At 46.6% G+C, this 25,036-nt stretch overlaps 1 protein-coding gene across 5 annotated transcripts in view; it reads left to right on the plus strand.

The window, feature by feature from the left end:
- The window catches only part of BICDL1 (BICD family like cargo adaptor 1), a 93,395-nt gene that overhangs the window by 63,235 nt on the left and 5,124 nt on the right, over nt 1-25,036 (plus strand). For 2 of the 5 annotated variants that reach the window (XM_058531542.1, XM_058531543.1), the window contains exons 3-8: nt 2,942-3,058; nt 5,958-6,104; nt 12,064-12,243; nt 12,843-13,061; nt 14,189-14,332; nt 20,159-20,289. In XM_058531542.1, coding sequence (XP_058387525.1) covers nt 2,942-3,058; nt 5,958-6,104; nt 12,064-12,243; nt 12,843-13,061; nt 14,189-14,332; nt 20,159-20,289 — 938 coding nt within the window. The remainder of the gene's footprint in view (nt 1-2,941; nt 3,059-5,957; nt 6,105-12,063; nt 12,244-12,842; nt 13,062-14,188; nt 14,333-20,158; nt 20,290-25,036) is intronic. The other 3 variants (XM_058531544.1, XM_058531546.1, XM_058531545.1) reach the window with 2 other exon arrangements.

Raw genomic sequence — 25,036 nt, forward strand, 5'->3', positions numbered from 1 at the left:
AGTGGACTGAACATATGACAGCGCCCTGTAACATACACATGGTGTTCTTAGCTCCTGGTTTTTAAAAAAACCAAACAACTGATCCTTGGATCTTTTACTGTTTCCCACAGTTGCCCGAAATTTGTGAGAGTGCAACATTTCTTTTCTTTCTTTATTTCCCTAAACTTCAGTGATTTGGCTCAATGTCACAAAGTCCTGAATTAGAAATAGGGAAATGGGCCTTCCTTTAGACCTGCCCGTTTTGTGTTACTGTGTAAAGGAGGAATATGTCTATAATTTGGGAAAGTGAGACCCAGGTGAAATGACTCATATAGCTTGTACACGTATAGATGGTAGGACAGGAACTCTAACCCTGACAACCTGACTCTTAACTTTTTTTCTTTCCTCGTACCTTTCCTCCTCTCAGGAGCAGAGCAGGTCCCTTCAGAAAGACTGCTATTACCCTGGCTAACTCTCCTACTTGAAGAACTTCAGAGAAGCTCTGAAATTCATTATGGAGCTAAAATTGGCTTTGTAGGCTTCCTGATACTTTGATCGGAAACCATTTGGAACATTAGAGTTGTGTATGAACTTAAGGGGTTATTACTTAATTTACATACAGGAATAGCTAATATTCATTCTATTAGGTCTAAAGATCTGAGCCAGATTCCATCTCTGAAAAAGAAGAAAATAATTTACTTTGACAGGTGCATTAGCTTCTTGCAAATGGTAGATTTATATGTCTGGTCGATCCATCTGCTCCATCACCGTCACAGGCAAATGACTGCCACCTGGCTGGAGGTGGCCATGGTGTGGTGGGGAGAGCACAGAACCGGGAGGCCAAAGACCAGCACAGTGCCAGTTCGCTCTCAGCCTCCACCTCCTTGTCTGCCAAGCAAGGCCAGTGATACCTGCTTCTTAGGGCTGTTGAAGATTCAAGTGCGAGATGTAGGTTAAAAGCCTTTGTGAACAGTACATCCTTGGGCACATCTGAGGAATCAGACGTTGAAAGGAGACATTATAGCTTAGTGGTAGGAGCTCAGACTCTGGAGTCAGGCTTCCTGGTGGGAAGAGACACATTTTATTTCTAGGAAGATTGCTTTGAGAGGAGACTAGTGTACAGCAGCATTTCTGATACCACCTGGGCTAGATTCATAACCCTCAGTGCATCTCTATGGCTTGGTTGTCTCATGATTCATGTGAAGATGGTGATGCTCGGAATAAGGTTAGCTGCCTGAATTACCCAGTGCTTTTCAAATCTAAACGTATTTGAAACCCTGATAGTCAACAGAATTCAGTACATGCCATCAAGCTGCAGCATTTATGAGAGGAAGTTTTCCTTATGGGACCTAAATTCTATTAGAAGAAATTTCAAGAGTCTTAAATAAAATTGCTTAGTATTTAAAAAGAAGAAGAAAAGAAAGAAAAAGGCCTTGCCAAATTGGACTCGTAAAGTTTGGTTTCAATAGTGAGTGATAGAAGTAGGAAAAATGATTTCAAGATTGTAAGAAGGCGGTATTGCAGTCATAATTTGGGGATAAGGTAGCACAAAGTTTACCATCCTGATGCCGTCACTTACTGAGATGTTGGGCAAGTTCTTCACTTCCCTGAGCCTGTCTCCCTGGTAGTAAATTGAGGGTGGCAGGCCCTACTTTGGTTGTGACAATATTTTAAAGCATTTAGCACCGTTCTTGGCACATAGTAAGTACTCAGTAAATATTACTAATGTTACTTTAAGGCAAGGATGACTAACATTGTGTTTCTCAGTGATTAAGAAGTCTAAGACAAGCTGGTGGTGTCTGAAATTAAATTTAGAATAAGGAGGAAAAAGAGATGGTTTGATTTTATTTTGTCATGTGTTTTATAATTGTTTAAAAATTAGAACTATAGGTTGAGATTCTCAAGTGGCCCTCTAGTCTAGGGGACATTTGTTGAATCTGTGGGACCAAAAAAAGATGAACAATTGATTATCTAGCATTTGAAGATAAGAATTGTTGAACATGTACCCAGTACTGTGAGAGCCTCATTGAACAGCTAGCCTACCGTTTTAACATTATTACCATCCCACCTCCTCCGAAAGCTTTTCCTAACCATTTTAGCACACAGTGATCTCCCCTGAGAACCCATAAAGCTTACCGACCCCATTTGGCCTCAAAAAAGCACTGAGGCAGTTACTTAACCTGTCCTGTGGCTTTCCTCTCTACAGGGCTCTCCTCCGTGGGGGCTGGGCTGGGCCCACAGGAGAAAGACTAGAGTTCATGTCTTACAAGGGAACATTCTTTCAGAATACTCTCCTGCATATGCAAGAGAAGGTGTGGACACACTGAATGGTATTTGGTGTTTGCTGTGTTTCAGTATTAGAGAATAAATGGATTAGGATGGGAAATGAACACCTCCTCAGAGAACTAAAAGTTTCAAAAAATGTCCTTAAGGAATGAACGGCAAAAATCTTGGACAGGATAGGGAATTTCAAATAGTGCCCATGTTGAGTAGAAATGGGAAATGCAGATACGTGATTGATTTACCTGGGCCTCGCTGAGGAAATGGATGGGAGAAATAAAGGAATTTCTAGGGTAGTAGGTATATCTGTCTTATTCTTTCATGTAAAATACTGAGACTTTCTTTCAATTTAATAGCCGTTTGCTGAGCTTCTACTATGTGCAGAGTAATAATGATGATAACTAACATTTGAGAGCTTACTAATTCCTAGGCCTGTTTCCTCTGATCAGCAAAGTGCTCTTGGACCTAGACAGAGTCATTCATGGTGGAGGTGGGGATGGGGTTTGTCTTGTTTGGGCGCTAGAGAACAAATGGACTAGGGGTAGGAACCCAGCATCTCATCCTGTACTCCTTATAGAATAGAGACTTGCAAAGAGATGCTTGAGAAATGAAAGGCAGAAATCTGAACAGACTTGCTTGACACAACCTCTGAATCGGCTCTGAAGGTCTTCTCTGCTTGCAGGCATCAGAAGTTGAGAGACAACTCTCCATGCAGGTCCATGCCCTCAGAGAAGACTTCAGGGAGAAAAACTCCTCAACCAACCAGCACATCATCCGGCTCGAAAGCCTTCAGGCCGAGGTGAGCCTCCCTTTGCGGCAGTGCTTGGAGATGGAATTGCTTCTCACTGGAGATGCTACCCTGGGTCTTTTGGATAAGGAACCCTCTCAACTGGGAAACAAAAACCTGCTCTATCTTAAATCTCTAGAGAGACATATCTGTGAGAAACTAAATGGGGAACATTTGATCCATGTTCCTCTGGGTAACCTGTCGTCTGGAAAAATAAGGTTGCCCAAAGTTGAGTGTGTTGAAATCATGAGTGACGTGCTTGTTACTGAATATGTTGATCCCTCCAAAAACATCCTTGCCAATCCTAAATAGAAGGTGAGAGAGGGAATCTTCTCTTTCTGCCTTGCATTTGGGTCCAGTTCAGTCCACCCTAATAGGGCCTGTTATTCTCACCTATAAAATTAGTCGTAGAAGTGTCTACTTCATAGGGTTGTTGTGAGGATTCGATGAGTTAATACATAGAAAGCACTTTGTGTGATGTTTGGAAAAGAGTAATATTACTAAAAGCATATGAGAGGCTAGGCAGGGTCTGTGGCCCTGAGTGGGCCAGAGGGAAAAAGAAAATAGCACTTAGGGGACAATACTGTTGAGAGTCTGGTTGTGGGAGGGTCATATCACCAGCCCAAACAGGGGCTGTCCCCTGGGGAGGCTTCCACCTAATCTGCCCCTGAGGACCCCTCAGCTAAGTGTCTGAACAGCAGCCCTTAAGCTAAGTTACACTTTGAGGGACAGTCTCAGGCCAGATGAATGTGCACCCCACTGTGGTTAAGGAATCAGCCAGCGTGGTCAGGCCCAGAGAAGCCCAGACGACTGCTCCCCTTCTTCTAAATGACCTGAAGATGTTTTTCCTAAAGTCTGTCAATATCTTCTCTTTTCTCCTGCCTCTCATTCCCTTCCTTTGTCCCTTCCCTTGGAATTCCTACTGGTATTGAGCAGCAGGTTCTTGAAGTAAGTAGTTTGTTTGGTGGGTTTGGCATGCCTGTCTGTGACCATTTGTGTGCATGACTTGCCGTTCAGCTGCCTCTGACAAGGTCTGGCTCCTTCGAGTTGCCTGTCTTCCTCTCCCCCACCCCCCCACTCACTATTTCTAGACCCTTGTGACACAAGTTCATTCCCAGGAATGTTTATTGCCAGATTTGGTCACAGGTTTCAGGGTGTGTAGGGTGGGGTGAGGGAGTTGGCTGCCTAATGCCGATTCCTTGCTTCGTCCAATAACACTGCTACTTTTAAAAGCCGAGCTGTGAAATTGTTCATTTCAAATAAGTTACTTCATGTAACTCTGAACTTCTAAGTTTTTTTAAGGGACCAGGGTTGTGTTGTGTATCAGAACTGTATTACCTCATTGCTTCACTGAGTGGAACTTGGGAAACAAAGATTATCCATAAGAAAATGTAAAGGTCAGAGGGCATTTAATTGCAAATCAACTGGAGTAAGAATTCCCTTCACGTGGGTAACGTTGCTTCAGTGTGGGGAATAGTGGGCCCGTTCACAAGAGGGCCCTGCTCCTTTTGGTCTCTTACCCAGGTGCACACTTGAGAGTCAGTATTTCTTTGGCCAGATACCTGATCTTTTGGACAATGGCCACATACTTCATTTCCCCAGGATGGCATCCTATCTGATTGATTTGAGGCCAAGGAAGATCTGCCCCGTGAACAGAATTCTAGTGCAGAGAGAACTAGAGAACTGTTCTAGTAAGAACAGCCAAAAAGCAGACAGAAAGGTGGATTTCAGAGGACTTGGGACAAGTTAGATGTTCATTTCAAAATCTCCACTGGAAAACTTCTGAGGTTGGTCCCCTTAGTGAATTGTTATCCACGCTAGACTAAAGATCATGGAAAACATCTTAACCACATCAGGAGAATATTTACAAGCAAGAAGCTGGTTGAGAGATCAGTCCAACAGGGAACTGATAAATGGGAGGGGGACCCACAGGATTCCAAAAGCCCCCCATGGCCTCTAGCAATTGGAGGGACTTGGGAAGACTTCCTATACCCCCTGAGCAGGGCAGTGTTCTTGGGGTGAAGCATCGCTGGCCCTGGGGAGTGCTAGTGCAGCTTCTCACCCTGCAGACCTTGAGGCCACGGAAGACTTTGCATTTCTTTCCTCTTTTCCTCTGTTTTCTCACTGAAACTAAAGAGGCTAGACAGATCTTTCTAAAATGAGATTTATGTCTCTCTTGAGACTGGCTAGATACTCAGTGTATAAACATACCAGCCTGTTTAATAAAAGGAAAGAAATGGCTTCTATTTACAAATTACTTGCTCAAGCAAAAGATACTTTGAATAAAATCAGTTGTTTGCTTGTGTCTGTGTCGTGTTCCTTCCCAGGACCCAGGCTGATGCAGGCACTGCTGTGTTTTCTGTATCCTGCTAGCCCCCACCTTAACTCAGGGCATCGGGTCTAAACTGTGACCTCTAGAGCCAGACCTGCTAGCAGTGGGGGAAAGGACAGAAAGAGCCGTAGAACATCAAAATACAGTGGCTCCAGAGGCTATCTTGGGTATTTTCTTGTGCTCATGACTTGAGAAGGAAGAATGGTACAGCAGGTTAGGTTCCACTCCCCCATTAATTGTGGAGTTGAGGTAAAGTCATGAGCAGACAAGGTGAGGCCCTTCTCTGTCTTATCTGTGGAATTTCCAGAACACTAACAATCCCTTCCTCTGCCTGGCATCCCACATTCCAGCTTGTCCAGAGCTTAACTCCCACCCCTTCTCAGACAGGTTTCTAGAGGGGAGGGATTTTCTATTCAGCTTAGGAGTTCACAGCTGTTCTCTCAGAGATGGGGGCACCAGGCCCCTGGGCAGAGCACTTGGAGAGACACATGCCTTCAAGTTTGGGGGCTAGTGCCTCCCTTCCTACTCATCAGCCCGGGTGTAACTCCACACCACCCCTGTGGCTCTCTACCCTTTCAGATCAAGATGCTGTCGGATCGGAAACGGGAGCTGGAGCATCGTCTCAGCGCCACCTTAGAGGAAAATGACCTGCTCCAAGGGACCGTGGAGGAGCTACAGGACCGGGTGCTGATCCTGGAGAGGCAGGGCCATGACAAAGACCTACAGGTACTAGGGCAGAAAAGCAGTCCTGTAGGACAAGGGCCAGATAAAAGGAGCGCTTAGCTGCCTAGCCAAAAGGAAAGGCTGAGAGGCCAGTGCCACCACCAAGGTCAGGAGTCGGGGAGGCTGAGGTCTCTCCGCAGGCCTGGTTGTAGTTCACCTCGGGTACTCACTAACTTGGCCAGTCTGGCTCTGCTGAGAAGAAATGCATCGCTACCCACAGGTCATCCTTTCAATTTGTTCTGAGCCACTGGCCCCTGGAGCAGTTTCACAGAGTTCTTTCTGGGCTATTAACATGGCTGGAACACCAGGAGTGTCATTCTGCCTCCTAGGGTTGGTGAAACCTGCTAGAGATTTCAGAGGGAGCTTGTGACTTTATGTGCTCAGTTTACAATGCTCTCTGCTGTTGCTCTCCCAGGCTGATGCAATTAGTTGGCTGGCACTGAGCAGAAACCAAGATGCTGCCCACTGAACACAGCAAGACTTATATCCTGCTTCTGCCAGTTGCTAGAAAAGGCACAGGCTGACCCCTGTGTGAGCCTAATTAGCCTCTTTTTTCTTCCTAAAGGAAATTGCTTCATGGCCATATTTGTCCTTATTTGGGAACTGCCACCAGGCCTCAGCTATATCCCCAAGCTTACACTTGACAAGAAACAACCCCCTAAACAAAAGGATAATCCCTCCCAGCCTCCCCCAAAATAGAGTGTAGCATCTGCTACCAAGAAAGTTTTGTTGGGCTGGCCTAAGAGCAACTGGGGCCAGTGGCTAAGAGTGCATTGCTTCCCCTTGGGCATCCGTTGAGTGTGCCAGGGAGTGGAGTAGATTGCAACAGTCATTCGTGTGGAGGCGGTCAGCCAGGTATACTCGAGCACCAGGTGGGTCCCTGCCCAGAGACCAGGCCACAGAGGGCCGCACTGGGTCCAGCGGCCAGCTGTTGAGGCAAGCCCTGGGGTGTGGGACAAAGAAACATTTTAGAGGCCGGCCCCATTGCCTAGTGGTTAAGTTCGGCATGCTCTGCTTTGGCAGTCTGGGTTCAGTTCCCAGGCATGGACTTAGACCACTCGGCAGCCATGCTGTCGCGGCAACCCACATATAAAATAGAGGAAGATTGGCACAGATGTTAGCTCAGGGCAAATTTTCCTCAACAGAAAAAAAGAAATGTCTTAGGGTAAGATCACTTGTTACACCATCAGCTAAGCTGCCATCTGAGCGATTAACCTCTTTAAGGGCAAGTTAGTGATTTTGCTCCCTCCTTGTTTTTTGTACCGTCAGCTCAGAACTTTGCATATAGTAGGGCCTCAGAAAATGTTGAATAGAAAATGATGCTGGCTAAAGCCTCAGCACAGTTTTCAAGATGAAAGAGAGTTTGCTCATATTTTAAGCTTGATGATGATAATAGCAGTGAACATTTGTGTGCTTCTTTACAGGGAACAGAGTGCTTTTGCAAACATTCTAAAACTGAGGCTTAGGAAAAATGAATCGTTTGTCCAAAAAATGAATCGTTTGTCCAAAGTAGTGTAGTAAGTCCTTGACAAAATCTACGGTAGAACCTTCCCGCCTGCTTTACCTGGTGCTCAGTGATAACTTCTAGCCTATCACTGCCTCTGCAAGTCAGTGGTTCACCAGCATTTATGACCCTTGCTGAGGGTAGAGTATGGAGAGGAGAAGGAAAAGAAGTACAGAAAAATGGGAAAATGGCCCCTGCCTAAAAGAAACTTTCAGTCTAACATGAATTCACAAATGAGAAGTCCTTATTTCAAGTCAAGAATTGGGGACGTGGGGATGGGGAACAGCCAGGACCAGTGTGGACCATCCAGTACCTGGCTGACGCCGTGGGCTCTGTGTTCCCAAGTCACGCCACGTTCACATCTTCACCATCTGCACATCTACTGTCTTTCTGTTGGACTTCTTTGAGAATGAGAGAATATCACTCACCCCAGGGCCTGCATCAAGTTAGGCAATTCCCACTTTGATTTGGAAAATCTTCATTTGTGGGCTGAATTCTCATCTTTGCCAACTATTTGTAATTCTTTTTCTTCAATTCATATGAAACTCTCCTTAACCTGCTGCCAATTACCAGTGTCCTCCAGAAAGCCCTGTCTGTTCCTAAAATGGCCTGTATTGGTACAGAGGTAAAAATTCCAGCTTACTCAGGTGGTAGCTGAATGGTCCTAAATCAGGCTTGTAAAATATAGAGCTAGTGACCTTGGAATGTGTGTAATCCCATGATTTTAATCCTTTTCCTCAGACGAGGATGAGAGGCAGGGCAACAGGCCTGCCACGACCAGGGTAGCCCTCCTTTGATCTGGTTCACTGTGTAATTTGGGTTCTGCTGTCAAACACAGATTTTTTTTTTTTTTTTTTTTTTTGTTTTGTGAGGAGATCAGCCCTGTGCTAACATCCGCCAATCCTCCTCTTTTTTTTTTTTTTTTGCTGAGGAAGACGGCCCTGGGCTAACATCTGTGCCCACCTTCCTCCACTTTATATGGGATGCTGCCACAGCATGGCTTGCCAAGCAGTGTGTCAGTGCACGCCCGGGATCCGAACCAGCGAACCCTGGGCCGCCGCAGCGGAGCACACGCACTTAACCACTTGCGCCACCGGGCCAGCCCCCAAACACAGATTTTTAAATCACTGATCCAATCCAACTCTGGTTTTTTTTTTAGGCTGAGAATAGGGATAAAAATTATTATTTATCTAGCACCCAATAAATTAAAAAATCAGGCATTTTGCTAAACTCTTAATACCGATTAAAGGATTTTGTCCCTCTAACGGCCACTTAACTGCCCTATTTCGTACCCAGCTGGGCATCTTACACATGTGTGCAGGGCCTCATCCCAATTTCATGAGCAGAGGGCACAGGCCCACTCACTGTGGGCAACCTAGGAAGTAGGTGACCTGGAGTCTAGACCTTGCTCTGAAACCTGAGACTGTACCGTTAGGCAAATCACTTAACATCACACCATCTCAATTCCCTCACTGTAAAATGGGGAGAGTGCCCCCATTTCTGCCAACTGTAGAGACATGTGAGCTTGACCTTAGTATACTGTGCAAACACAAGGCATTTGGTGTTTTCTTTGTTCATACATATAAATATGTTTAGTGTCATCTTTGTTATATAAAGGATGATATTTCTTATTTTAGAGGGTTCTTATATTTTAATAGACCCTTCCCTGGTTTGGTTCAATTTTTCTGCATATGTCTGTGGATCAGTTATTGATTAGAGAGGGCAGACTTGTCCTGGTCTTTTGTTCTTTTGCTGTTATAAGTAATTAAGCACCTTTGAGTGTGCATGAGTAATGGAACTAATTTTGTTTGGTGCATAAGAACTTGTACTTGTCTGTGCTGAACTTCTCCTGCTGAGATGTACGTGGAGTTGTCTAGAAAATAATTGTAAAGCATTTTGCCCGTTTAGTATGCTGTTTGTAATTGTGCCAAATGCTTCCTAGGAATGTCTTTTTTTTTTTTTTTTTTAACTCTAATTTTTTCTTCCTGAGTTTCCTCAAAACTGGGGCTGGAGGAGTTCCCACTGGACCAGCAGTTGGCTGATCCATGGAAACTATACAGAGCAGGCTCGCCAATTCCTTTTTCATTCTCTGAGTACCCAGCCTCCAAACTCTTCCTAGATAAGGTGCATCCAGACCACCAGTGCCATTAGCCAACTGTTCTCTGATGCTGACCAGCAGAGGTGAGACTCCCAGGGCACCTAAAGGATTGGCTGAAGGCTCTGCAAGACAGCTTTCTCCATTTATAAGTACTCAGAGCTCTGAGTTGCTGCCTGCCACCCCTTGCTCTCTGCGTCTCTGCAGGAGCCACAAGCCCACCTGGCCAACAGTCTGGAAAAGACAGTACCGTGTCCGCTTTATTTTTAATGAACAGGGGTGACCCCAGAAATGCTATTTTATAAAAGGCTAAATTAGTTAAATTTAAATCCCAGGAAGTTCTTCCCCCATCCCACTCCTAAAAAAATCTTTTAAAAGGTGGGAAGGGGCAGTCCACAAATACAAGACTAGGAAGCATTGCTCTTGTGCGGCGGTAGTACGTAGACACGTGCATCTGGTTAGCAGACGGATTCAGATTCTGCAGTCGAGGTCTGTTGTGTTGAAAGCAGGTGTAGTGGTAAGTGTGCTAGCGAGATCATGGCGTTAGCAGCCGTGGTACGGTTGTCCCTTACATTCAGCAGTAGTGACCTCAGCAGGTCACAGTGCCCTGTTTGGACTCCACAGGGAAGGAAGGGCCACAGCGAATGCAGAGAGGGATGAGGTAGCGGCAGCGGGGGAGAGGGAAGGAGCCCTGGCCTGTAAGTCATGATACTTGCATTGCTGTCCCCTCCTTGCCACTGGCATCACTCTCCTCTGAGCCTCAAAGGCTGAGTAAGGCCCCTCCCAGGCCTATGGCCTTATCTGTAAACCAGGAGGTATGACACAGAAAGTAGAGAGAGACTGCTTTTCCCGTGGGTTTGGGGACTCTTGCTGTTACTACCCAGACGTTACTCCAAATCTCACCCCCCACTCCTTTCTAAACAATCCTTTTCCCCTTAATTTTTTCATTAGAATACAACATACGTATAGTAAAGCATACAAATCTTAAGTGGACAGCCCAGTGAATTTTCACAAATATGTACACTTGTGTAACCACCACCCAGACCAAGATGTAGCCCATTATCAGCACCCCACAAGCTTCCCTCCTGCCCCCTCCCAGTCAATACGCTGCCGCTTCCTTAAAATCAAACCTCTCTTCTGCCTTTCATCTCATCTATCAGTGAAGTTTTAGAACTTTTTATAAATGGAATCATACATTATATATTGTTTTATGTCTGGCTTTTGCTCAACATTATGTCTGTGAAATTCGTCCATGTTGTGGCATGTAGTAACAGTGTTCTTTTTTCACTATTGTATAGTATTCCAGCGTGTGAATATGTCCATTCTGTTTTATTGGCATTTGGATTCTTGCCCACTTGTGGCTTTTATGAATAATGCTGCTGTGAACATCCTGTTTTTCTTTCGTGAACATATGTGGTCATTTGTGTTGGGTCTGCACCTGAGAGCGGAACTGCTGCATCATAGGATAGGGCTATGTTTCACTTGCTAGAAACTGCCCAGCAGCTTTCCAGAGTGGTTGTACATCTTCCACTGCCACCCGCGGTGAGAGTTCCGGTTGTTCCACGTCTTCATCAGCACTTGATATTTTTATTTTGTTATTATTTACTTATTTATTTTAGCCATTCTGGTGAGAGTCTAATGGTATCTTACTGTGTGTGTGTGTGCGCACGCGCGCACGTGCACGTGTGTGTTTAATTTTTTGTTATGGAGAATTTCAGACAAACTAAAAAATGGAATGGTAATAATAATGCCCCATCTATCCCATTTCCTGGCTCTACAAACCATCCTGCCCTGGCAAGACCTGCCCCATCTTCATTACATCCACTTGCTTCTCTAGTATTATTTTGAAGTAAATTCTAGATTTTTTATAATTTCATCTATAAATAAAGAATACCTCTAAATGATAAAAATTTAAAAACATGTAATCACAGGACTATTACATCTAAAAAAAATGAGCAATATTTCCTTTGCATCATCAAATATCTAGTCAGTATTCAAATTTTCAATTGTCTTATAAATGTCATAATTGTTTTTCACATTTTTCATTTGAATCAAGATACAAATTTTAGGCCTACACATTGCAGTTGGTTGATATGTCTCAAGTCTCTTTTAACCTGTAGGTTCCCCTGTTATCTTTTTTTTTTTTCTTAAAATTTATCTGTTAAAGAAACTGAGCGGTTGTCCTATAGAATTTTCCAAACCTGGATTTTGCTGACTGCATCCCCCTAGTGTAGTCTAGCATGTTCCTCTCTCCTCTGTATTTTTCTGTAAGTTGGTGATTGGACCAAGAAGCATGATCGGGTTCAGTTTTTCTGGTTTTGGGTTTTGGCAAGCCTCGCTACCATTTGCTGTCTCTCTGAAAGCTGCATCAAAGCCAGCTGGAGCTCCAGGAGGTGCGGCTCTCCTACCGACAGCTGCAGGTGAAGGTGGAGGAGCTCACTGAGGAGAGGAGTCTGCAGAGCTCTGCTGCCACCAGCACGTCCCTGCTGTCCGAAATAGAGCAGAGCATGGAGGCCGAGGAGCTGGAGCAGGAGAGGGAGCAGGTGCTGATACCCCCGTCGCCACGGCATGTGGCTTTCCCCTCTGTCCTCCTTGTCACCCAGTGCCTGCTGCTTCCGCTTCCGCCTGGCGAGGGGCTGTGGCCCTGCGCCTGTGCAAGCCCCTGGGCCTGCTGGCTAGAGCTGTCATGAAGCAGGCCCTGACCAAGCATGTCCCTGCGTCACTGTCACCCCGGTGCGTCTTAGGAAATGCTTGTTGACTAATCATCAGCCTCATACCTCTTGTATTGACAGGGTTCTAGAACATTCATGATCCATCCAATTGGCTTCTTTTCATAATACTCATAACCACTCATTCCCCTAATCATGCACTGACTCACCAAAGTAATTGACTATATAAAGAAATGCTTTATATGGCAAATGGGAGAGACCAGAGGGCAAGGAAAATAAGAATTGGGAGTTCTGTATAGACATACTGGGCCCAGAATAAGTATTGGTATTTCTTGGGACAGGTGATTTAAATAAAACAAACAGCTTTCTCCTAGAACTAGTATCTTGGGTATCAATAGCTTGGGTTCATATACTAGGAAAAGATGACCAGGTTTTCTAGAGTCCATAACCAAGAATAATTCTTTGTGGGGCAGCTGAGACTGCAGCTCTGGGAAGCATACTGCCAGGTTCGCTATCTCTGCTCACACCTTCGAGGAAATGACAGTGCTGACTCGGCTGTCTCCACGGACTCCTCAATGGACGAGTCTTCAGAAACCTCCTCTGCTAAGGATGTGCCAGCCGGCAGCTTGCGCACTGCCCTCAGCGAGCTCAAGAGACTGATACAGAGCATTGTGGATGGCATGGAGCCCACGGTAAGAGGCCAGGCTGAGAAGCTCCTTACCCCACACGACCTGGCTAGTAGGAGGTTGAAACCAAGTGCAGAGGGTGAGGTTAACCCTGGAACTGGAACCTTATAAAATCTACAAGAATTTCTTCTGAGCCCTCATTGTTTGAGAATAGTGGTGATCAGGCAGAGGGGCTGAGTGCCAGAGGACAGAAGGCTCCGCGGTCATCTTCCTGCAGACACCAGATACAAATGGAGTCCTTTGTCCATTTACTTATGTACAGGCCATGGTGGCATTGAGTTCAAGGGCTTTCCTTGGAAGCTTTGAATATTTAAATTTGAAACCAGGTAAAAGCTGCAAGTTACTTTTCTGTAGCCCATTGATCCTAGTGGTGGGGTTAGTGATGAATAAGCAAACTGAAAAGATCTGAAGCTTCTGCTACAAGAATATAAGTGAGTGCAGAAAGTTGAGAAGCTCGACAGCAAGGGCCATGTAGAATTCCAGATGTGGCTCCTCTCATGGAGGAGAGGAACGTTCCCATAGGTTTCCTGGGCAGACTTTTCATTTCTTCCAGCTTCACGACAGATTTCTGCCAGACTTACTCTCCATTCACCCTCCTGGCTCTCAGGCTGTTGTTTCTCTTCAGCTTTCATCCCCCTACAGAGTAGTTGTGTCTTTCTGCCTGTATTAGATGAAGTAAGGTGAAGGGGTGGTTGTCCTTATCTGAACGTGCTGTGTTGGTTTGTGGAAGGTATTGTAGCATGGAGGCCAGGTCATTGTGGGAAAAGGGAGCTATCAGAGTGAGGTGTGCTGTTTACTGCACACAATTTCCCTTCCCTGAAGCCTGAAACAAAAATAAAATAAATGTCTAGCTATTGTTTGCAGATTGAAATTGAGCAGGAGAATCTCTCTCCTCTAACCCTTTCTTTCTTCCCTCCTTTGTCTCTCCTCTTCCTTTCTCTCGCTCTCTGCCCCGTCTCCTCTACTGTTTTGCTGTCCCTTGAATTGAACCATCTCTCCGCTTCCCCTCCCCATCGCTCCCTCTACCCTCCCCAACTCTCCCCTCTCTCCTCTCCATCTTGCCCACTAACCATCTCTCTGCTCCTCTCCACTGTCACCATCTCTCTGGTTGGCCGGCTCTCTCTTGCTGTCAGAGCTCCCGGAGAATTGACGATGACTCCTTAGAAGAACAGATAAGGCAAACCAGTGAGGATTCAAGAGCCTTAAGGGAACTCATGGAGGGAGAGAGGGGTAAACTGAGGCAAAGCCTAGAAGAACTGCAGCGACTCCACACACAGGTGAGCACCCCCATCCTCACTCCAGTGCAGGGAATGTGCACGTGTCCCCGGGCTCTCTTGGGACCTTTGTGAGTTTCTCTCTTCCGTGTCTGTTTGAGAAGCGGCTCTCCTCTAGCAGATTCAGGGGAGGGTGACCTGAAGTTGAGGTGAGCTGGGTGTCTTCAGGAGAAGAAGCCAATTCTCTGGTTTAGCCCAAAGTAGATTGTCAGGGATAAGAATAGCTGACCCTGCATTTCCTCCAGCATAATAATCTGGTGGATTCTGACAGTTTAAAGCGCCACAGCTCCCAGGATGCTTATGGATGTTTTTCCAGGAGCTTCTGTGTGGGGAAGTTTGCAAACCAGGGGACAATTGATCTTTGCAGGCCTGTTCTCTCTCTGTAAGTGCCATCACCTCTGCCAGCCTGATTTTCAGCTTTAGACGCACTTACTGCTGCTCTCGCTGTTCCTTTCCTATTTGATCATGATTTCATCTCTCTTGAGAACACTGGAGAAAGGACATTTATATATTCTGATCTGAAAAGTTTTAAAGGGCTTATGAGCAGCCCCACCCAGAAAGGAGCTTCTAAAATTTATCCTAGGAGTTGAGTAAAGGCTCTTCCTTTTGACTAGGGTCGTGTGTAGAGGTTCTGTCCCACTTGTGGGGGACACCAAACAGGTAGCATTTTAAACCCTGCCCCACCCAGCCTGCCACCTTCTTTCTTTGTCCCAAACTAGTCATCCCTTCTTGCTAAACGACATTGCTGAGAGATGGAATTGAAGCCTGGCTTTTGCTTCAGTCAGTATTTCTTCAATTTACAGGACCTTATAGAAATAAACTCCTGTCCTTTTGGGGTTGTACCCATTAGGGTTCCTAATATTATCCTCTTAGAAGATATTGGGAGACCCACCCCCAGCCGTTACTGCACCCTTCTTTCTGTGAATGACCAGATAAGGAAGACAGAAAGATGCTGTTGAAAAAAAGCCTTGGGGAGTGGGATTGGGCAGCCAAAGGCATTCTCGTGCCTAAAACCTCTGACCCTCAGGTGGTTCAGACTTAGGGACAAATCTTCCAACCTGAAAGAATAAAATGCAGGAGAAAGTGGATCTAAAAGCTCTTTGGATTAATAACAGTTTTATTTATTTTACAGCCTGTTTAAATTTCTGTGGGCTGCTTCTGCTTATCAGCTCTTTGATATTGGCTGGTTTTTTGTTTTGTTGCTTCTCAGAATCATAAAACTAGAAACACCAGAGGGCATTATTTCATTCAGAAACATAAGCAAGGTATAGGTTGCTGAGAGTCTGGTGTGGAACTATTTAGGAAATCATCTCCACCAGGGAATTTTCCTTAATAGTTCAGCTAATAACTGGTTTAGGCCAGTTCCTGTGGATTCCCTTTCAGATAGTGCATCAAGCAGATGATTATGCTCAGTCCCACACAGGATATAGAACTAGGCCTCTCCCGTGGGTCATGTCTTCCCAAAAGCTCAGTCAAAGCAGCGAACTTCTCAGCTAAACTACATCCATCCAAAACCATCCCGTGGGCGTAACACTGACCTCCCAAGGCCGTGGGTGAGATGCAGATTGAGTTCCAAAATGATACCGGAAATGGCAGCCATTGCATGGGCACGACTTTCCTCATGCAGTTAGTTCAGAGCCTACTGAGTACCCAGCACGTGCCGGGGTCTGTGCTGCTAGACCCTGGGAGGCACAGGATGACGATGACAGTGCCCCTGCGCCTAGGGCCTCTCACAGTATCCTGAGGGGAATCAGACCAGCTTTGTACCCTTGGAACCGAGGTTCCAGCAAACAGCTCCTAGACTAGGGTCACACCTCATCCCGTGGATGACCCAGCCTCTAAGCCCACTGCTTTCCTACCTAAGAGTGCTCTCTTCTCTCCTGGAAACTAGGCCACAGGTCAAAGGTGTGGGGCCTGGAAAGTGAAGTGACCAGCAGCACACTACCCCCTCAGAAGCCTACCCAAATTTTTAAATAAAAGAGAGCCCAGGGTTTGGTTCCCCCCCCCACTTATTTTATTGAGGTCATAATGTTTTATAACATTGTGTAATTTCAGGTGTATGTTATTATTTATCAGTTTCTGTATAGACTGCATCATGCCTACCACCAATAGTCTAATTTTTAATTGTCACCGTATATATGTGCCCCTCTACTCCTTTTGCCTGCCCTCCCCCCCGACCCTTTTCCCCTCTGGTAACCACTAATTTGTTCTAAAAGAGAGCCCAGGTTTAATTTCACTGATAATTATCTGTTTGAGGCAAAAATCCATAGCCAGGTTGTAGGCAGATCTAAAGACTTGCCCCACATCCTCAAGTGTGCTGTGGAGAGCTCCCTCCCTACCCCCCCGCCCCTCTCCTCCCTTCCCCACAGCTCTCCAGGCTCCTGCCTGGTGGGGGCTGGCTATGGGGTCTGGAGAGCTGCTGGGAGGTAGGGAGGACCTTCAGAGCAATATAAAACCTCCTTATCCATGGGGCCCCTCAGCCATTGCCGAGTAAACCAGGTCGTGGGAGGCACAGTCGTTTGGCTCCTTTATGCTTGACTTCTGAAGCGCAGACCAGTTATTCCAGATGGGGCGTGAAAACACAGGAGAACATGTACTGGGAGCAGTGAAGACCCTCACTAATGAAATCTTGGTGACCTTTCGTTTAGAAAATCTCAGTATGTTCTCTTTACTCCATCCTTCCAGCCGCTGCCCTGTTTCAGACCTTCATCCTTTCACACCCTGGCTTTGGTTGTCACTTCCCAGTTTATCTGCCTTCCCACAGCCCACTAACCCTCCACGTGATTTGGATTGATCTTCCTGAAGCACGACTTTAAAAGGGACACCTGTTAAGACAAGTTCTGGATTGATTTCCCATCACCAAGTAATGGGAAGCCTCTAGGCCTCATGGCCGCCACGGTCTGGCTGCATTCCAGCCATCCAAGCTTCTTCCCTGTTGTTTCTGTCTCACCTCCTTTGCTTCAGCAGAATTGAATAAAGGCTGTAAAAGGGCATGGCACACACTCCCCATGCTTTCCCACACCTGAGTCTTTTCTCTGACTCTTTCTCTCTGCCCAGAAGACTCTCCCCTGCCACCTGCACATATCTCAGCCCTAGTCATCCTTCAGGTTCCTGGTCAGGTTTCACTTCCTCCTTGAAACTCTCTTGATTCTCTTCCTCATGGAGCCCCCCAGCCCTGCTTTGTCGTGGTTGCCTGTGTTTACAACTTATCTTCCCAGTCAAGCCTTAGACCCCCACGATGACAAGCTCGAGGTCTGACGTGTCTTTGTCTTCTCCTAAAGAGCCTAGCACAGTGCCTTACCTAGAGTAGGCACTCAAATAACTGTCGAGTGAAAGGGCAGATAAAGCCCAGGATATGTGACTTTAGGATGTTTTCTTTGATGCTATTCAGTTGCGAGGGCACCCACCTTATTTGGGAAAGGTGGATGTAGGGGTGGCTGTAACCTAAGTCAGTGTGTAAACAAGCTCGATCAATGGCAGCCATCAGCACGTAGCTCCCGCATGGCTGGAGAGGGGGGAAGGGAGTGGAGCTTCCACCCCTGTGCTGGGCTCTGACCTGGGCCCTTGATGGTATTTATCCCCTTTGATCCTCACAACAACTTGATGGTGGGGAATAGTTATTTTTATTTCTGCTTTTTATGAAAAGTATGTGCAGCTCAGAGAGGGTAAGTTCCTTGTCACTTCTAAGGCAGATCATTGGTGGTCTCTACATTAACCAGGTTTTCCAGGCCAAAGCAAAAAGTTCTTGTGGAGTTTTATCTGGAACATGTTAAATGTTGGCGTTTCCTGCCTAGCATGTAGTTTGATCTGTCGCTGACTCAGCTGGCAGAACACCTGGCTGGCCCACGGCTGGCCCAAGGCCATGTCAGTGCTCATTTGGTCTGAGGAGGTCTGGCTGTCTCTGCCAGGTGCTTTTTGGGTCTTGAGTTCTGGCCTACCAGGCTGCAGAACCTGCTAAGAAATAGGGCAAGGCTGGGCGTCTTACCTGCTGCCTCATCTGCCTCGAGGCTGGCTGCCTCTGTGTGCTGTGGCCTCTGCAGGTGCCCCAGCCTGTTCTTACCTAAGGCCTTTCACCCTGCTCACTGGAGCTGTTCCCACCATGAAAGCACAGAGCACCAGGTCCTGACGTTCCCTTCCAGGCACTTAAGAGTGCAAAATCCATTGCCCGTGGTGACTGCAAATTGTCCCATATCCTGCTTCATTGTTGAGTGTCCTCTGATTTCCTCCCTAGTGCGCTACCCCAGGAGCTGGCAACTCTGCTCTCTCAGTCTGGGGAGTCCAAAGTGTCTCTTGGGAAACTTGATCTTCAGCCTTAGTCCTGGGGCCTTTGCTCAGTTTCATTTTGTCTGAAGATGATTAGACTTGGGACTTGAAGGAAGAGCAGAGGAGTATGTTGAAAGGTGACGTCTGTCCCCTTATGGGAGGGACAGACCTGTATGGATGGATCCTCCCTTGGAAATATGTCAAAGTATGTAATATTTAACAAGAGGGCAGGTCAGGTATCCTGACTCCAGTCTGATCCTATCGACTGTGAGAGCTCAGTCCTCCCACCCTTCCATTCATTCAACAAATATTTATTGAAAGCTCTACCAGGAAGAGTCTCTGGTTGCAAACAACAGAAACTCGCTCTGCTTAACTTAAGCAGAAAGAGAATGTATTGGTATTAAATTTATAGCTTAAAGAATCAACAGGAAGGCCAGACAGCTGAGCTCCAAAACATGGGGGAGCCACGGGAAGTGAGGCAGCAGAAACAATCTGCTGTTGGTATAATAATTTCCCACTGGCCTGTGGCTTTGCTGTACCCTCAAGAGCTGCAGTCCCAGGTAGGAGGTGTGACTAGCAAGTCTGAGTCACATGCCCATGCCCAGGTGCCTACGAAAGGATATGTCTCTCCCCTTTTGGCTTCTTTAGTGGGAGGGCATGCCCTGTCTCCCACCAAGACTCATGCAACCAGGAATGCCCCCAAAATAGGAAGGGGCTTTAGATGATGACTAGCCAAAAATGACAACTGTCCACTGCACAAGTGTTTTGGGATTAAGCATCTTACGCAGTCAGGCTCTAAGATGCGCAGATGGCTAGGACATGCTTCCTGCCATCTCAGAGCTCAAGGTGTACAGGGGGTTACTATACAGTGGGTGAGGTAAGCTGTGGTCACCAAAGGAACCACTAGGAGGGGCACCTCACCACCGAAGGATGACTCCGAGTAAATATGGGCTGTGGTGCCATTCACTGAGGGATGGACCACAGAAAAGGTAACAGGTTCGAAGTGAAAGGTGGTAACATCATTTAGGTGTCTAAATTCCATGTAGGTTTGACCTGGGGAGCTGAATGAAGAAGATGGAAGGGCCAGGCTGCATTGAGTGCTGTCACAGAAATGGGAGCCAGGTCCCAGGCTTTGGGACCTGTGGATAGCAGTGTTCCATGTTGAGTGGAAGATGGCTAGAAACAAAACTTGAGTCCCTACCCCCAAAAATGTGTTTCAGAGCCCTGAGTAATGGTGGTCTTCATTCATTATTTCCCTGGGAGTGCCTTGAAATGGAGGAGGTGGTGTGGTGTGGTGCATACAAAGGGGATCTGGCCCCATAGCTGCAGTCCAGGGCTGAATTCCACCCGAGCCCCCTGGCCACTGAGCTCCAGCCTAGTATGTGGCAGCCGTTCTCCAGGAGAGATGGGCCTCCCTCAGAGCAGGGGCAGCGGGAAGCTACCAACCTGCACTGCACAGCCTGCCCCTGCCTGGGTCGTCTTATTCCTTTCTCCCTGTTGGAGGGAAACACACTAGGCCAGCAGCAATGGTATATCATCACATTCATCCCTTTGGTCTCCTGTTAGGTGACACTGCTGAGTGTGGAGATGACTGCACTGAAGGAGGAGAGAGATCAACTCAGAGTGACATCTGAGGACAAGGAACCAAAGGAACAGCTTCAGAAGGCCATCAGGGACCGGGACAAGGCCATTGCAAAGTGAGTGGGCATAGCTTGTTTAATTTTACTTTCGTTACAAGTAACATGAGGGGCTGGCCCCGTGGTGTAGTGGTTAAGTGCGCGCGCTCTGCTGCTGGCGGACCGGTTTCGGATCCCGAGTGTGCACCGATGCACCGCTTGTCAGGCCATGCTGTGGCGGCGTCCCATATAAAGTGGAGGAAGATGGGCACGGATGTTAGCCCAGGGCCAGTCTTCATCGACAAAAAGAGGAGGATTGGCACGGATGTTAGCTCAGGGCTGATCTTCCTCCCAAATAAATAAATAAATAATAAAAAAAAACAAGTAACATGAATATATGCTCAATTTTAGTTAAATTATACAGAAGAATACAAAAGTGAAAGTGAGTTTCCCTGCTGCCCACCTTCACCCCCAGTCCCATTCTTCTCCCCAGAGAGACACTATTGTTGGAAGTTGGGTGTGTATTTTTTGCAAATCTTTTTCCTATGCAGATGCATATGTGATATAGTTGTTGTGGGTTTTTTTCAAACATCAGTGGGATGATGCTGTACGTGTCTTGTTTTTTCTTCTGCTTATATCTTACAAAGCTTTTCAATTTCATTATATATATCTACCTCAACTGTGTTTTTTTTAGGTTGTTTTGTTACTTTTTATTATGGACATTTTCAAGCATACACAAAAGTAGAAAACATAGGATGAATCCCTACCTACCTGTCTCCCACCTTCAACATTAATCAACATATGGCCAGTGTTGTTTCATCTCTGTCCCCACCCCTTCCTCCACCTCCCCACTGGACTGTGTGAAGTACATCACAAGGCATCATGTCATCTCATCCATAAACACTTCAACATAGATCTCAACCGGAAAAAGACTCTTGTGAAACACACAACCACAGTACAGCTATCACACTTGAAAAACTTAAATAATTTCTTAATATCATCTAGTATCCAGTGTTCAAATTTCCCCAGTTGTCCCATAAATGTCTTTTTATAATTGATGAGAATCAGACTCCGAAGTCTGCATATTCCATTTAGGTGATATATCCCAAAAGTCTCTAACACTTCCCCCTCCATCTTTTTTTGTCATATTGTGTTTATTTATGGAAGAAACTGGATCGTTTGTCTCATAGTTTTTCTACATTCTGAGTTTGATTGCATCCCCAGAGTGTCATTTAACATTTTTTCTCTGTCCCCTGTATTTCCAGTAAACTGGGTCATTTTTAAATAATGTCTTGGGTTTTCTTTAGCAGAGAAGAAATGCATAAATGCATTCTCTTACATTCAAAAAATTTGGAAGTACAACATGTTTATATATTCCCCACCCCCCTGTAAATTATTTATCATACACTCAATTTACCCTATTCAACTGAGTGTGAGGAGATAAAAGGTACTAAAAACGTGTCTGCTTTTGGGGCGATTTACAACACATTAATAACAACACTTGTGTATCTCTTTACTGTTTACAAAGCACTATCATCCTTTAATCCTCCCAGCCACAGCAAAAAGTAAAAAATTTTAATCCCAATTTTACAGATGAGAAAGCTGAGATACTTCCCCCGTGGTGATCTCTGGCCCGCACCTCAGGTCTCTGACTCCTGTCGCCACATCCTTTCCCCTTACCCTGTGGCTGCTTTTCGAGAAGCTAAAAGGAGCCCATTTGAAATAATTTGTAAATAGATACTATATGCCTTTTTATTTTTATTTATTTTTGTGAGGAGATCAGCCCTCTGCTAACATCTGCCAATCCTCCTACTTTTTTTTCCCGAGGAAGACTGGCCCTGGGCTAACATCTGTGCCCATCTTCCTCCACTTTATATGGGACGCCGCCACAGAATGGCTTGCCAAGCGGTGCGTTGATGCGCGCCTGGGATCCGAACCGGCGAACCCTGGGCCACTGCAGCGGAGCGCACGCACTTAACCGCTTGCGCCACCGGGCCGGCCCCACTATATGCCTTTTTAAATATGACACATTTTAATTTCTGACTTTAAAATTCCCCATACCTTCCCCCTTCTCACTTCCACACACATTTATCCCCCTTTCTGCTTTCTCATTTTCGTCCTCTCCATTTCTTAGTTTTACCTTTGGGTCCCTTTTTCTGTGTGATCAAGAACCTCATATCAGGTTGTCTGTCAATTTCCAGTTCATTTAGGAATTACACTCAGTGAGGCTCACAAACCTATGTATCTTTGCCACTGGATTCCTAGTGGATTTAATTAGTGAATACTTGAATAGCAGTGTGATATCTTGGAGTGGGAGCATATTTTTATGAAGAACAAAAGGTGAAATTGTGTCATACAATTAGGGAGTAAAATGAAGATGCTAATTGTGGAAGCCCATTGGGAATAAAAAGCAGAATGCAGTTAGAAGTAGACACTGGTTGGTCACCTTCTCTCAGCTATACAACCAGAAGAGACCTGAATGTCAGGCTCTGACCATATTCTGTCGTCAGCATGGGAGGTGAGAGTACAACCAGAGAAAGTGCCAGGGGGCAGGAGAGAAGAAGAAACATGTTGTCTAGTCCTCCTCCCTTAAAATAAGTGGAACCCGGCTCTGACACCCGGGTGACAGAGGAGGCCACCAAATCTCCATGAAACTTGGAAATGCATACCGTTACCTACTGTCAAAGGAAGCCCAGTTAACCTCCTGGAGTCTGACCAAGCTGATTTGCAAATTATCCTCCCTGGGTGGGGAGAACTCTGCAGTGAGGCCCCTGTCCTTCCTGGACCTTATAGAAAGTGCTGGCCCTTAGGGAGGGTGTCACATCACTCCAGGAGGATAGTTCTTTTTCTATCCCTTAGAAATGAACTTCTTGGTGTACAAGAATTGAGACAACAGACCTAAGGAATCATTTAAATGTGGGGGAGCCACACCACATTTGTATAGGACCTTAAGAGTTTTACGAGATGGTTTCATATACATCATCTCTGATTCTCCTTCCTGGCTGCACTTTAGAATCATCTGGGGAACTCCCCAGATGCCAGGGCCTTCTCCAGAACAATTCAGTCTGAATCTCAGGGTTTGGGGCTACTTCTTAAAAATGTCACCCCGCCCCCACCCCGTGATTCTAATGTGTACTCAGGGGTAGGAACCCCCAAGAAAAATAACTTTCCTGCCTTCACTGGGCTGCCAGAACCTTAAAGTGTTCCTTATCCTATACAATAGACGAGTTTCAGAAAAGTTAAGTAACAATTTTATGTCCTTGCAAGTGAAAGGCCCTCACTAAAAACAAAAATCTGGGGCTACAGTCTGCCTTACAAAAACAAAAAGCAGTCAGCTACTAGTGGTTTCATTTAAAATTCTAGCCCTTTGAAATATTCCTTGTATTGATCAGCGTCTTCTGCAGCTTTGCTTCCCTGGGCTGGGCTTTCTCATGAATGACAAGCACCAGGAGTCCCTAGTGAGCAACCGTTCCCGAGGGTGCAGTCCGAGGCCGGGATAGGAGGTCGGCAAGGTGGGCCCTGCTTCAGGGGCTCCCGGAAGGAAGGGGACCCCCTCCCAGCCGAGCGGCCGTCGCCGCTGCTGCTGGACCTCCGCCCCTCCGCCCGGTGGCATTAGTCAGCACATTCCGGGGTCCTCAGGCTGCTCGTGGCGCCACCTGCCGGGAGATGCCCGGAAGCTCGTGAAGCTGTGGCGCGCGGGGCGCCAGGGGTTTGCTCGGACGCTCTGACGCGGGGTGGCTGGCTGGGCGTCCATGGCAACTGGCTCCGCGCGAGGATTTCCGCTGTTCGCCGCCAGCCAGTGGCAGCGGGCGTGACGGGGGGCGGCCTTGCGGCGTGTGAGACGCCGGCGCTCGTTGGGCAGGCTCGGCGCCTGTCCCCGCAGCTGCAGGGCGGGCGAGCGGACCGCGCGTGGCGAGCTGTGTAGAGCGGCTTCTGTGGGGGGGCGGAGCGCCGTTCTGGGCCCAGGCGGTGTGCCAGAGGAGGTGACTAATTGTTCGGTGGATTTGAGGCCAGAGAGGAAGTGCCAGTCGGTGGCCCTAGCGCTTTACTCCCAACTGCGCCGCTTACCGGCTGCGCTTCACTGGTGCGGTCGGCGTTCCAGAGGCCCGAGCGGGGCGGCCTGTGCAGGCGGGTCCTCCAGCGGTCCTTGGGCCGTGCGCACTGGCCGCTGGCCTTGTGCGAGAGGACACTTTTGTTAGTTTTGCCGTTTCAGATGCGAAAGGTAGCAGTTGATGAAGACAAAGGCTAAGTGATGTTCATTTTGGCAGCTGGACAACCAGTTCTTCCTCGCAGAGGCTGCCCAGTTAGTCTCTCGCACTTTGTACTCCCATTCCCCCGCCCCCAAAAAAGTTAATTTTCTTTTGCATTGAAGAACTGTGATTTAGGAATTTGGGGGAAATGCAAAGTAACATGTGAAACACATCAAAATGTGAAAAATACAAAATGCGAAAGTGTGTAGGAGCGGTTACCCATCAATCATCAGCATCCACAAACAACCAAGTAGAAGTTTTTGTGTATGACTTGCAAATACAGGCAGTTTTTCTGCAAAGCTAGTATCATCAGATGTGAGACAAGGTCTGATGCTTTTTTTCATAAGGCCAGCGTTTGCAAAGCTGCAAACTTTCCAGCCCTCTAGAAGTAACAGCATAGTTACTGTTAGAGTTACTATCCGTTGTGACTCTGGGGTCAGAGCCTGTCTGAGGTCTGATGCTTTTCTCCCCTGGGAATACATCATGAGTATTTCCCCACTGTCAGTAAATATTCAACGTCATGGTTGTTGCTGACTGTATTCCATCATATAATTTACCACCAGTCCCCTAATTGTTGG

Source organism: Diceros bicornis, chromosome 35, assembly GCF_020826845.1.
Source record: "Diceros bicornis minor isolate mBicDic1 chromosome 35, mDicBic1.mat.cur, whole genome shotgun sequence".
NCBI lineage: Eukaryota > Metazoa > Chordata > Mammalia > Perissodactyla > Rhinocerotidae > Diceros > Diceros bicornis.